The 11,444-nt window shown below is 46.8% G+C and overlaps 1 protein-coding gene across 1 annotated transcript; it reads right to left on the bottom strand.

Moving 5' to 3' along the window:
* Window positions 1–1,224: 1,224 nt before the first annotated feature.
* zdhhc16b (zinc finger DHHC-type palmitoyltransferase 16b) lies at window positions 1,225–11,249 on the bottom strand. Its single transcript, XM_012869236.3, has 10 exons — window positions 11,115–11,249; window positions 7,603–7,927; window positions 7,324–7,518; window positions 5,412–5,500; window positions 5,299–5,327; window positions 5,075–5,208; window positions 3,784–3,869; window positions 3,573–3,696; window positions 3,309–3,379; window positions 1,225–2,147 (listed from the first exon to the last, which is right to left on the bottom strand). The coding sequence occupies exons 2-10, from the start codon at window positions 7,870–7,872 to the stop codon at window positions 2,045–2,047; spliced, it is 1,101 nt and encodes a 366-aa protein (XP_012724690.2). The 5' UTR covers window positions 7,873–7,927; window positions 11,115–11,249; the 3' UTR covers window positions 1,225–2,044.
* Between the last annotated feature and the right edge of the window lie 195 nt (window positions 11,250–11,444).

Raw genomic sequence — 11,444 nt, 5'->3', positions numbered from 1 at the left:
CAGAGATCATCCTTTAAAGGAATTAGTTCTCCTTCCCTTGGGAGTGTCTTGAGACGAGGAATGCAACATTTGTAGCTCATGTTTAGGATCCCTCTCTGCGTCGTGGCTCTGGAGGTGCTGACTCCAGCCTCAGTCCACTCCTTATGAAGCCGTTCTCCCTGCTGCTGGTGCACCTCTTCCTTCCACTCAACTTTCTGTGAAGATGCTTGGATATAGCACTCTGAATAACCATCTTCAGCAATAATGTTTTGGGGCATCTCTTTAAGAAACTGGGTTTGGCTTTATCAGTTAAATCAAAAAAAAAAAGAAGGGGCTTGAAATAGTTTGCTCTAATGACTGAGTGAGGACATATTGAACTTTTTCATGATATTCTATCTTTCTGCAATGTACCTGTACAGTGCCTTCATATCACTTGGACCTTTTCACGTTTTGTCCCATTAACCAGACTTTAATCAAATGTTTCCGCACCACAAGTTCTGCATAGTTGTAAAATGAAAGGTTTGTTTTTTGTTTTGACAAATAAAAATCTGAGAAGCGTACCATGGGTTTGCATTCAGTCCCTAACTCAATACTGTGTAGAACCAACTTTCCCTGCAGTTCAGCACCACATCTTTTGGGGGTTTTACATCTAAACGTTGACTTTTTTTCTCAGATTGGACGGACGGCATCTATCAGCAGGAATTTGATTCTCATTTGGAGTCTGGGCTTTGACTGGACCATTTCTTTGCCTTTTGTGTATTGCCTTACCTGTTGACTATTGTTGCATATACAAATTGCCTGTGGACTAAAATCCAACTACTGAGTAATAAACCTTAATTGATCAGATAAGCTCTGCAGAAGTTAAAAATAAGTATTGTTACAGCAGCATGTGCATCAGCCCCGCCGACTCAGTGACTTCCAGTGAAGGCTTGGCTTCAATTCCAGCAATAAGCTTTGAAGCAAACCGTTACCACCGTGTAGCTCTGCTTGGATGTTTATACCCCAGTCTTTTGCAGCCTCTATCAGCTCATCGTTTAGGATTGATGTGCATTTAGCTCCAAACATCTCCATCACTGCTGAAAATGACGACGCTCTACTTTGTGTTGGTTTAAACATAAAACAGATTAAAGTTTGTTGTGATGACCAGATGTGTTCAAAGGCACCGTCGACACCTAAAACTGTACTGTCATTTACCCTATAGTTGTCTTTTTTTTAATCAATGAAGATAATAAAGAAGCTTCACACCAGAAAATAACTAAACGTGTTTTATTTAAAAAGAAAAGTGGAGCACAGCTCCTGTTGGTCACTGATTCCATCAGAATCTTGTCATAGTTCTAAGGTAACAAATCCTGCTTATCCCTCCCACAGTTACTGCTAGAAGCATTGAAATCAAAGACCTTAATGGAAATTATTTCACAGTGCATCATTTGCTAATTTAAATGGGCTTATTTACAGCTAAACAGACATGAAAAAAGAGCCAAAAAGACTGAAAGGAGTTGCAGTTTTTGTCCTCCCTTTCTCCTACACCACTGAGATGTTTGAAGTTCATCATTTTTCTCTTGCTTTGGCGCCAGGAAGCGTCGGATCAGTAGTGCTAAATGTAGCCCCCCCCTTTCACTCTCCTCAAAACGTACAACAGGAAGTAACCGGGTAAAGTTGTCAACAACACAAACATGGAAATGAATCCCACAAACACACTTGGCTGTGCCCTCGGCGCCCGACCCACAGTTACAGCCCACTACGCATTCAAGACCTCCGTCCTCAGAATAAGCAGACGGTCCGGTCCTCTGACTCCTCCCCAACATGCTGGCCAGCAGCAGCTGTGCAGTCTCGGGTCAGAACTGCGGCGCTTGCAGCTCTGAGGACAGGATATGACAACTAATCCTAAGCAAACGAGTCACATTTACTTCCCGCTGTTTAGAGTCCAGCTTGTTCTCCACTGCCGGATGATTTCAGGCGGCGAGACTAAAGCAGCCAGGGTGGGCGTTCTCTCTCTGTGTGTGTGCCACAAGCAAGCCCTCGCTGACTGGAGGGTGTCATGTTGGATCAGAGGGGAATCAAAAGGTCAGATGGCCATAGGGTCGCTTCTGGTGAAGGTGCAGTCCCACATGATGCCGTCTCCACTGGGAGGATGGCTGGACGGTAGGAGGACCCGTGTGAGCCAGTGCCTGGAGAACAACAGGAAGCGTGAGCTGAAAGACGGCCGAAGACGCCTGCAGAGCGCTCGGCTTGTAAACGGGGATGCAGACGGGACGTCAATACAGCGCTGGCTGAGAAAGCCTTATTAATCCATAAAGCAATGCAATTCTTAAGGGAATTCAGCGGCAGTTCAGTGTATTACTCATCAATATTATTCGTTTTAATTTGTTCTTTAAGTTTGTATTGAAACAGATACCATCTCAGAAACTAAACTTCTAACTTGCAACTATCTTAAAAACATAGTGTGATGATAATTTCTGGTTCATATCGTTCAGTTTTAATTGAAAGTAACCAGGTAAAGATCAGAACTATTTCATGTCACAAGGTTCTTTTATAATACTGTATTTTTCGGACTATAAGGCACACTTAAAAATCCTTAAATTCTCTCAAAAATTGATGGCGCGCCTTATAATCCGGTGCGCCTTACATATGATTATCGTATTAGTTGTGTTTACTGACTGATTTTATGACATAAATGTGCTCATAAATCTGTTAAAATGTGTAAGTACGGCTTTGATCAGCAACAAAGCCGCTCCGCTCAATGGATATTCAGAGCATTACGGTACACTGTTTCACTACCTGGTCCCCTGAGCTGTCTACCAGACTGCCTGACTGTAATGTCTAAACTAGAAGTACAGTCATGTAAGGCAACCTGTGCCCAGAGTACGCCTTAGCAACAATAAACCAAGTAAGGTAATTAAATATAAAAACGTTATGTTTAGTTTAGCCTTACGTTAGAAACAGGGCAGTGTAGTTCAACTATTCTGTCCTCCTGACAGAGACGGATAGCTCTCCCTCTTAGGAGAGAGATGTGTACGCGGAGGGGCGGAGTGATATTACACACTTAGGAATGTGTGAATATTTAGTGCACTTTATAATCTGGTGCGCTTTATATGTGGACATAGACACACAGACACGTTAATTCACAGTGTGCCTTATGATCCGAAAAATACAGTACTAACTCCATCCCTTCCTTCCGCAACCCTTCCTCTTTTCCATCCTTCCTCGCTCCCTTTCTTCTTTCCTTGCAACAGTTCATTCTGTTTCTGACTTTTTAAAAGCGGTTCCGTTCATCTGCTTGTTAATCTGAAATTAGAATATTAAAGCTGTGACGTGGCTGTTCGCCTCACCTCCTTGTTTCCACTCCAAAAAACAACTTCCAGTTGTTCAGTCTGCCGTGATGGAATGGATTTCTGAACACCTACAATGGAGGAGAGGATCCGTTAGACAACAAGAACAGCCTAGGTTGTCTTTATTGACATTTTTGTTGAAAGATCAAATATATATATAAAAATATTTCCATATTATTCAGTTAGAACAACAGACTCATCCCTTATGTCAGAGTATCTCTATTTCTGGCAGTGAGTTGGAAAAACAGGAACAGTTTCCTCCACCTTGCCCTTCTCCTGCAGCCGTCTGGCCTCCTTGCGGTTGATGTGGCGCTCCACGCTGGTCTCGCCTCTGCTGATGAGCTTGGCGTGCCACAGGGTGAGTCCTCCCAGAGCGACCGCGACCGAGCTAAAGGATCGGGACGGACAGGAAGCACGTCATGAAGCCCGGCTAGCTACATGGCGCCATCACGGTCCTGATGGGAGCGCTGCTCACCTGGTCAGAACCCAGAGGAAGATGATGCACTTGTGGGCAACGCTTTCTCTGGGGCTGGTGTCTGGAGGAGTCGCCTGAAAGGAAGTCTGAAACGGAGAGGAAATACAGCCCGCCGCTCTGCTATCATCAAACTCATGTCCAAGATGGGTGACTAGAGTTATTTTCCTCTAGATCCATAGACTTTACATACCTTAAAGATACATAAAGCTAAAGAACACAAGTGAAAGAGCTTCAAAAGCCTAAAGAAAAACCTTTAAAAGTGTTCAGGAACCTGGAGACCCGCTGCTGAATAATTCTTGGATAGGATTACAAAAACCGTCACTGCAGGTCCTCCAATTGTTAATCCAGCATTCTCTACTTCCCCAAACTTTAATCAGATGTAGATATAATCAGAGGATCCTTTTCAGGTGTCCTGTTTCCCACTGAGCTCCGGTTCTGCCTCCTCTCCTCCGTCTGGCAGATGCTGCTGTTCCCAAACGTGGCATCAGCAGCTCCTCGGTTTCACGGCGCCCCGCCTAGCAGCACAGCTCGCCTCGCTCTGTAACGCAGAGGCCTCGGCTGTCTGGAGCCACAATACCGATTTTACGGTTAAAGAGCCACGATTCAAATCATATGGTTAGGTTTTACAACAAAGAACGGAAGGTTTCCGTTTTTTATAGAAAAAATAGGAAAATAATGCATTTAGTTTGTGGCCTAATGACAAAAGAAAAGGGTTTATTTTACCATCAGTTTGATTTTAGATATTACAGGAAATACTTTATATTTAAAACAGTTCTTTATAAATCTGGGCAGTTAAGGAAAGGGCTGGGCCTTTATAATGTAATTTATGGTTATTGGGACTAAAGTTTTTTTGCGATAACGAGAGTCAGCTTAACGATGCTGAAAACCCCACAAACTGGCTGCGTTTGTTATTTTTACTATTTTCTCCAATGTTGGCTCCATCAGAGCATCCACATATATCGACACATTTGTAAATCTAATGAAATGCAGTTATAGTGTGCTGCTTAGTGCTTAAAAAAATCACTTATTTATGTGGATTGGTGTCCAGAAGAAGCCTGTTTAAAATGAGAATGCTTTTAGGAGCATCATTTGTGTAGTTAGGGCTACGATTGCTGTTAATGCCTAAATACCACAAACTATTCTAATAACTAGTAACATAAAGCCTCCCCACCCCCCTCCTATTATCCAGACACACTTTGGAGGGCCTAAAAGAGCCGTAGGAGCCTGCAGAGCTGCAGGATGCAGACCTCAGGACTCCAGCTCCAGTGTCCCCAGGCTCACCCTGCCTCACCTCGATGACGCTGTAAGCCTCCAGAAACAGGTTCCTGCTGCTGATGCTGCAGTACATGCAGCCCAGGGTCATGTAGAGGCAGAAGGAGAAGAAGTAGCGATGGTTCAGGTGGCCCACACAGTTGTTCAGCCAGGCTGGGTGAGGGTTCAGGGTCACACGATGGCCACGGCGAGAGCAGACAGTAGGGAAGGCTTAAAATGTTAGCGGCTAGTCTGAAAGGATACGGCAGTGATGGTCCATCTTCAGAACGCACCTGCAGCACAAAAGAAAGCGCTGGTTAAGAGGAGGGGAGGAAGAAGGCTGCTGTGGGAGGAGGAAGAGGAGGAGGAGAGCTTACACGCTGCAGATGCTACAGTGATGGGTCCTTGGTGGTTTGGGCGTGATGCACTTCTTACAGACGGAAACAGAGGGGACGTCCCGTTTGTCCTGAAACAAGCGCACAAGGAAAAGACTTCACTGAAACAATAAAACAGTACCATGAGGCTCCCTCTATAGCGCTTTTGGGATTTTAGCCTCTCAGCAGTGGATCTGTTCGATTTTCAACACCTGAGAGAAACCAGACTTAGCAATGAAACAATCCTAGATAAAACGGGTTTGCTGGTAGAGTCTGCAGAGGCCGGTCAGACGGAGAGCACAACACACGGCCAGCTTTCACCCAGGATCGGTCAGATGGCAATTCTTGCCAATCCTCTCGAGACCAAACGTTAGTTGGGAGTAAATAAACATGGACGATGGGTGAAAACGATGGCGATAGTTCGTGGACTGATTTTAACGGAGAAAAAAAAACATTACAAAAAGAAAAGGCGTTGGTTAAAGGAGTGGAGGAAATTGGAGCTCTACACTGCAAAAACAGAACTAAAAATAAGTAAAAAAACTTCTTGAAATGAGTGTGTTTGTCCTTGATTTGAGCAGGTAAATAAGATTATCTGCCAATGGAATGAGTATGTTGACTCCTAAAATAAGATTATTAGATATACTGCACTTAAAATAAGATGATAGAGATGAGTTGTTCCTATTTTAGGTGCCAGAATCTTATTCCACTGGTAGATCATCTTATTTACCTGCTCAAATCAAGGATAAATGCACTCATTTCAAGTAAATTTTTCTTATTTTTAGTTCCGCTTTTGCAGTGTACGTTTGCTGCACTGATATAAAGAGGTAAGTTGGGCTTTTCTACCGCGCGGTTTCCCTCACCTCTGATTGGCTACACCTCACATTCAGCAGGCTGCATGTTTGTTTGACCTCGGGGGACACCACATACCCTGATCTGACGGTCCACCGAGCGGACCTGATCGCTTTTAGCACACCACACACGGCAGGAATATCTTTATTTTATTTAATTAAGCTTATCTTAATGCTGCGTTCAGACCAAACGCCTTTTGAGCGTCCTGCAACGCGTCTTGAAGCTTTCGCCGCATTTCCTGCTGCCCGTTTGGCTTGATGCGCTTTAACACTGCAAAAAGGCAACTCAAAGTAAGTAAAAATGTCTTGAAATTAGTGTATTTTTCCTTGATTTGAGGAGCTAAATATGATTTTTACCCCTAAAATAAGATCATTAGATATCCTGCACTTGAAATAAGATGATGCAGATGAATTGTTCCTATTTTTAGTGCAAAAATCTTATTCCATTGGCAAATAGTCTTATATACCTGCTCTAATCAAGTAAAAATACACTGATTTCAAGAGAAATTCACTTACTTTTAGTTCCCTTTTTGCAGTGAAGCGTCTCACCAAACTCTAAATGCCTCTGAATTATCTGGTGAATTCAGACACGGCGCAGATTATATTACGCTATTTAGTAAATAAAGCCAAGCTGCTCTCGTCGTTTCCAGACCAAACGCTCAAACGGCGGTTGGTCCGAACACAGCATTGAGCTAATCTTAAGAGATATTCCTGCCGTGTTAAGAGTGATGGGGTCCGCTCGGTGGAACGTGAGCCACACTCAGTCTGATGCAGTCATCAGCAAAGAGGGGAGGAATCTCCTCTTCATCTGAACACAAAATGTCCCTCAGGAGGACAGTGGGCTGGACACCGGAGAGGACCGGTGGACACATAGCAGATATGCAGCCCTAAAGCCACCGTAGCTGTCATTTTTAAACACAATGGGGGGAAATATTCTGAAGCCTACAGAACATTTAAGCACGTTTAAACAATAAGCAGGTCATGGCATAATGAAAACCCAATGAGTCTGTGGCTGCAGCGTAACAAAGAGGCGAAGGTGTGTTCGTTGTGCCTGACGGACTGGGCACCTTGGGGGGGTGTCCAGGGGAGGTGGTGGTGGCCTTGTAGTAGTGGAAGACCACCAGGAGGAGCAGCCAGTGGCCGCAGCACAGATGCCAGGCGATCCAGTGCAGGGGGTAAGTGCTGAGGATGGTTGGTAGGACGAACAGGTAGACGATGATCACCACAGAGGACGTCAGCAGGACCACCAGGCACACGAACACCTGGCGGGGCGGCAGGGATGACAGGTTAGTCGGGTGGGGGGGGGCAGAGGAAGGGGTTACGGGCCGGGGGATCAGACAGCTTACCACTCCAAACCAGCGGGTGACGTTGTCCACGATCCAGTACACCGGCTCAAAGGCGCAGTCCAGCAGCGTGTCCGAGTCGCTCAGGCTGTTGTAGTACAGGGAGCGCAGCAGCAGCCGGCCGTACCTCCACAGCGCCATCAGCCTGGCTCCGAGACGCCCTCCGCCGCCCCCGACCCGACCCACGTTCCGCCGCCGGCACAGTCGGCACCAGCGCAGCGCCTGCCTCATGGCGCGGGAGAGCTGCCACCTCCAGCTGCTGCCCAGACGCATGCCTCCTCCTCCGCCTCCTCCGCCTCCTCCGCCGGCCGCTCGCCTCCGGGACCGCCTGCCCTCCAAGCACACGCACACACACAGGCACACAGACCAGCAGTGAGACACGCAGGCCGCGTAGAACAGCAGCTGCTCGTACCGCAGCCAGACGCTCGCCGAGCTCTCCATCTCCAGCCCCAGAGGTCAAAGGGCAGCGGCCCGACGGGGGAGCAAAGGAACCCTCCTTTCCTTCGGAGCGCTCAGGGCGAACGAGCGCAGAGAGAGCCTCTCCTGCAGGAGGTGTGCCGCCAGGCCCCCCCCGCCAGACGGGGGCTATCAAGTGCAGCGATACGCCCCCACTCACCAACTTCTCTGAATAATTCAGGGCCAGATCTGCACCATGCAAGGTTCCAAGAAGTTAGGAGGGGAGAAGCAGAGCGGCAACCCTGGAGGGAGGGGGGGACGGCCACGGCGTGAATAATACGGAGGAGCAGGAAGCGACCCCGGGGATGCCGAGGCAACGTCCCATCGATCTGAGAGGACTGACACGATGCTGGAGACACATTTAAACACAACCAGCACATTCTGTCACCTTCTAACCACATCCCTTCTCTCCCCGTTGCTTTTATGCAATAGATTAGCACAAAGTGGTGCGTAGATGAAGCGGAGGGACAATTTTACACGGTTTTCACAACTTTTTACAAATAAGTTCATACCTAACCTGACTCTCGCCAGGTGGATTTTGTTCCGCAGAGCTCCACTCTGCTCTGAGGAACAAGACAGATAAAGTGCAACATGGCCGTTTAAACTGAAGATGCTTAGAAAAAAAATCTGATACGTATCAGAATTAGTACCACATATGGAAGTGGCACAAATCAGATTTTTGTAGGGGTGATAAGATCAGAACTGAGCCGTTCACACTGCCGCGAAAAAGACAGATACGGGTCGCGTTTCTCTGCAGTGTGAACGTAGCCTTTCACTCCATTCTTAGATCGGCAGAACGGTCCAGACTTTGACTGGACCGTTCTGACGATCTAAGCCGTTCCACCAGCAGCGCTGGCGGTACGTTCAGGGTCTCCGCCCTCCTGGCCAGGGAACCCGCGCCCCAGCAGGTTTTTACAGCTTTTCCTCCAGGACTGGCCTGTGAAGCTCCATCCGTCTTCCAATCAGCTTCCCCATCCCTGCTAAAACAAACGCACACACCACTTCCTGTATGCTTCTCCTTCCACTTCTCAAACATTTGCCACTTCGTCTTGGTCCATCATATCCAATCCTAATTAAAAAAAAACACATTGAAGTTGGTGGTTCTAATCTGTCCAAATGTTCAAGGGGTGCGAATACTTATGCGGGGAAGTAGTGAAGGATGCAAACAGGGAGACACGGGGGGAGAAAGAAGGTGCTGGAAGTCCTGTTGTTCGTGTTGTGCACAACATGTTCTCACCTGACGGGGAGAAAGGGACATGTGGAAGAATCGCACTGCGACAAAATCTCCACGGTAGGTGCTGAACGACACCTGGGACCTTTGGAAAACCCGGCCAGAGGTCTGAGCGGGTCTTGGTACCTAAACAGGCTGTCTCGCTGAGGTCAAGAAGTCCGCTCGTCCGTCTCCTGCCTCCTAGAATCTCAGAAAACTCGCTTCCCAACCGCCTGCGTCAAACCGTAGATGATCAAATGTCCACGCGTACCTGATTTCCTGCGCCCGCCTTCCTCTAACATCATGGCGTTCCCGTTTCCTGCACGCTAGGTAGTCTTCTTGTGCGAGACGTCAAAACAAAAGAGATAATCCATCCCACCTCACAGGTGCGCCATATCAAGGTGCTGATTAGACACCATGATTAGTGCACAGGTGTGCCTTAGACTGCCCACGATAAAAGGTCACTCAGCAAAGGAGACGTGCTCATTATCACAGATTTAGACCGGTGCGTTTTAGTTCTTTGAGTTCATCTCATTAAAAAAAATGGGAGCAAAACCAAAAGTGTTGCGTTTATATTGTTGTTGAGTGTAGTTATGTTGATATACAGATTGAAGCAGGAATCTAGAGCACGCACGGGGCGTTTAGTAGCAGCAGCCGTGTGTCTAACGGCTATTATGGGTTTTTCAGCCGGGCTATCTGCTGTTTAACGGAGGCGCTACATGTAGCCTCCCGACTGTGGTTTTAGAACAGCATTAACATAAGAAGTGTTGCAGATCAGCAGTGCACAGCAACTGGTGGGGGAGGGTCAACGCCGGTGTTACCGTATGCTTCATACAACTAGATAAAACTCACCGACACGGACTCTGGCGTCTCACTAAAAGGACTTAAAAAGGTTTGGAAACCGTAACTTGTTGTTCGTCTCAGCCTGCATGATCTGGCTGCGACGTTTGGATCCAAGTCAAAGAAACAACTGACAGATTTTTTTCTGTAACATCCCAGATCGGTTTAATCTCTCCGACAACATTGTTATTCAAATCGTACTTTTACACTCCAAACAGCAGCTGGCCGTGTGGGGATGTTGCTGCGGGCATCCCTGGCCACTGAGGGCCCTCGCCTGAGCCGTAACCTCAGGGGTCCATAAAGGACTTCTTGCAGGAGACGTCACCATCCGGCATTGCTCCCCGGATCAAAATCTCCTTAAGAGCATTTGGGGATGGATGGCAAGGGGAGTTCACAGAATAAAAATAGACATGAGCTGCAGACATTGGATGAAGTCATGCTGAAGATTCCTAGAAACATCAAGCCTGCCCCAACAACTGTTCAAGAAGGATGGTGGAGCTCTGGAGTCCTTTTGGACACAGATTTTTGTCTTTTGTTTATTATTATTATTATTATCATTTGGTGTGTGAGGCAGCTCTCATTTCTTTCAGCATTGTGAAACTCTTCTTAGCACCTTCTCCAGATCCAACCTTGCCAAATGCTCATTCTTGCTAGGTTTCCCTCGCTCTCAGGAGCTTGATCAGGGTTGTCTATGCCACTCTCCAGTCCCCTGTTGGTTGGGTTTGGCTGCATAAAGAGAATAACATGTGCCCATCATGTCAGGGCTTCTTCTTCTGCCACACCACACCGCTGTATGAAGCCAGAAACCAGCTCAGAGTCCCACGATGACGCGATTTCAACCTCCTGACTTTTATCATCTTGTTAACCGCACGCATTCCTCCAATTAGATCCAGTAATATTAGCGAGGTAGCTAACATTAGCTGCCTGAAAGCGCACCTTTGTTAAACGTTCAGTTATGAGAGAAGAAAACACGCTTTGAAAGGCATAAACTAGCAATGTCGGGCCTTACCTGTTCAGAGGAAGCGCAGATAAAGCCGGGTACACCGGTCAGGTCATGGTTTCACTACACCGGTGACCTACGGGATCCCCCTGACTGGAGACAGACCGGGGCGGGCAGCACAAAGCGGAGAAAGTGACGAAGCTCCACCAATAGACAGATGATTCACTACCTCACAGGAAAAGTAGCACGTTCCTTGTGTTAAGGAAGAGACCCAAAAAAAAGAAAAATAAGGTAAAACATAATAAATAAAAATGTAAATATTGCGCTGAATGTTAACTACTGCAGTATGAAGAATAAAAATAGGCAAACAGTATTAAGTTTCGTGTGCGTAAAATTAGT

Source organism: Fundulus heteroclitus, chromosome 10, assembly GCF_011125445.2.
Source record: "Fundulus heteroclitus isolate FHET01 chromosome 10, MU-UCD_Fhet_4.1, whole genome shotgun sequence".
NCBI lineage: Eukaryota > Metazoa > Chordata > Actinopteri > Cyprinodontiformes > Fundulidae > Fundulus > Fundulus heteroclitus.
The sequence above is the reverse complement of the archived record's forward strand: the minus strand, read 5'-3'. Positions and strand labels throughout refer to the sequence as shown.

Bases quoted from the DNA above. Each gene is read 5' to 3' on its own strand.
- zdhhc16b (XM_012869236.3), bottom strand. From the start codon at position 7,872: ATGCGTCTGGGCAGCAGCTGGAGGTGGCAGCTCTCCCGCGCCATGAGG. The intron at 7,519-7,602 runs GTAAGCTGTCTG...CCGCCCCGCCAG, and splicing joins TCACCCGCTGGTTTGGAGTG to GTGTTCGTGTGCCTGGTGGT. The intron at 3,380-3,572 runs GTGGAGGAAACT...CCTCCATTGTAG, and splicing joins GGCTGCAGGAGAAGGGCAAG to GTGTTCAGAAATCCATTCCA.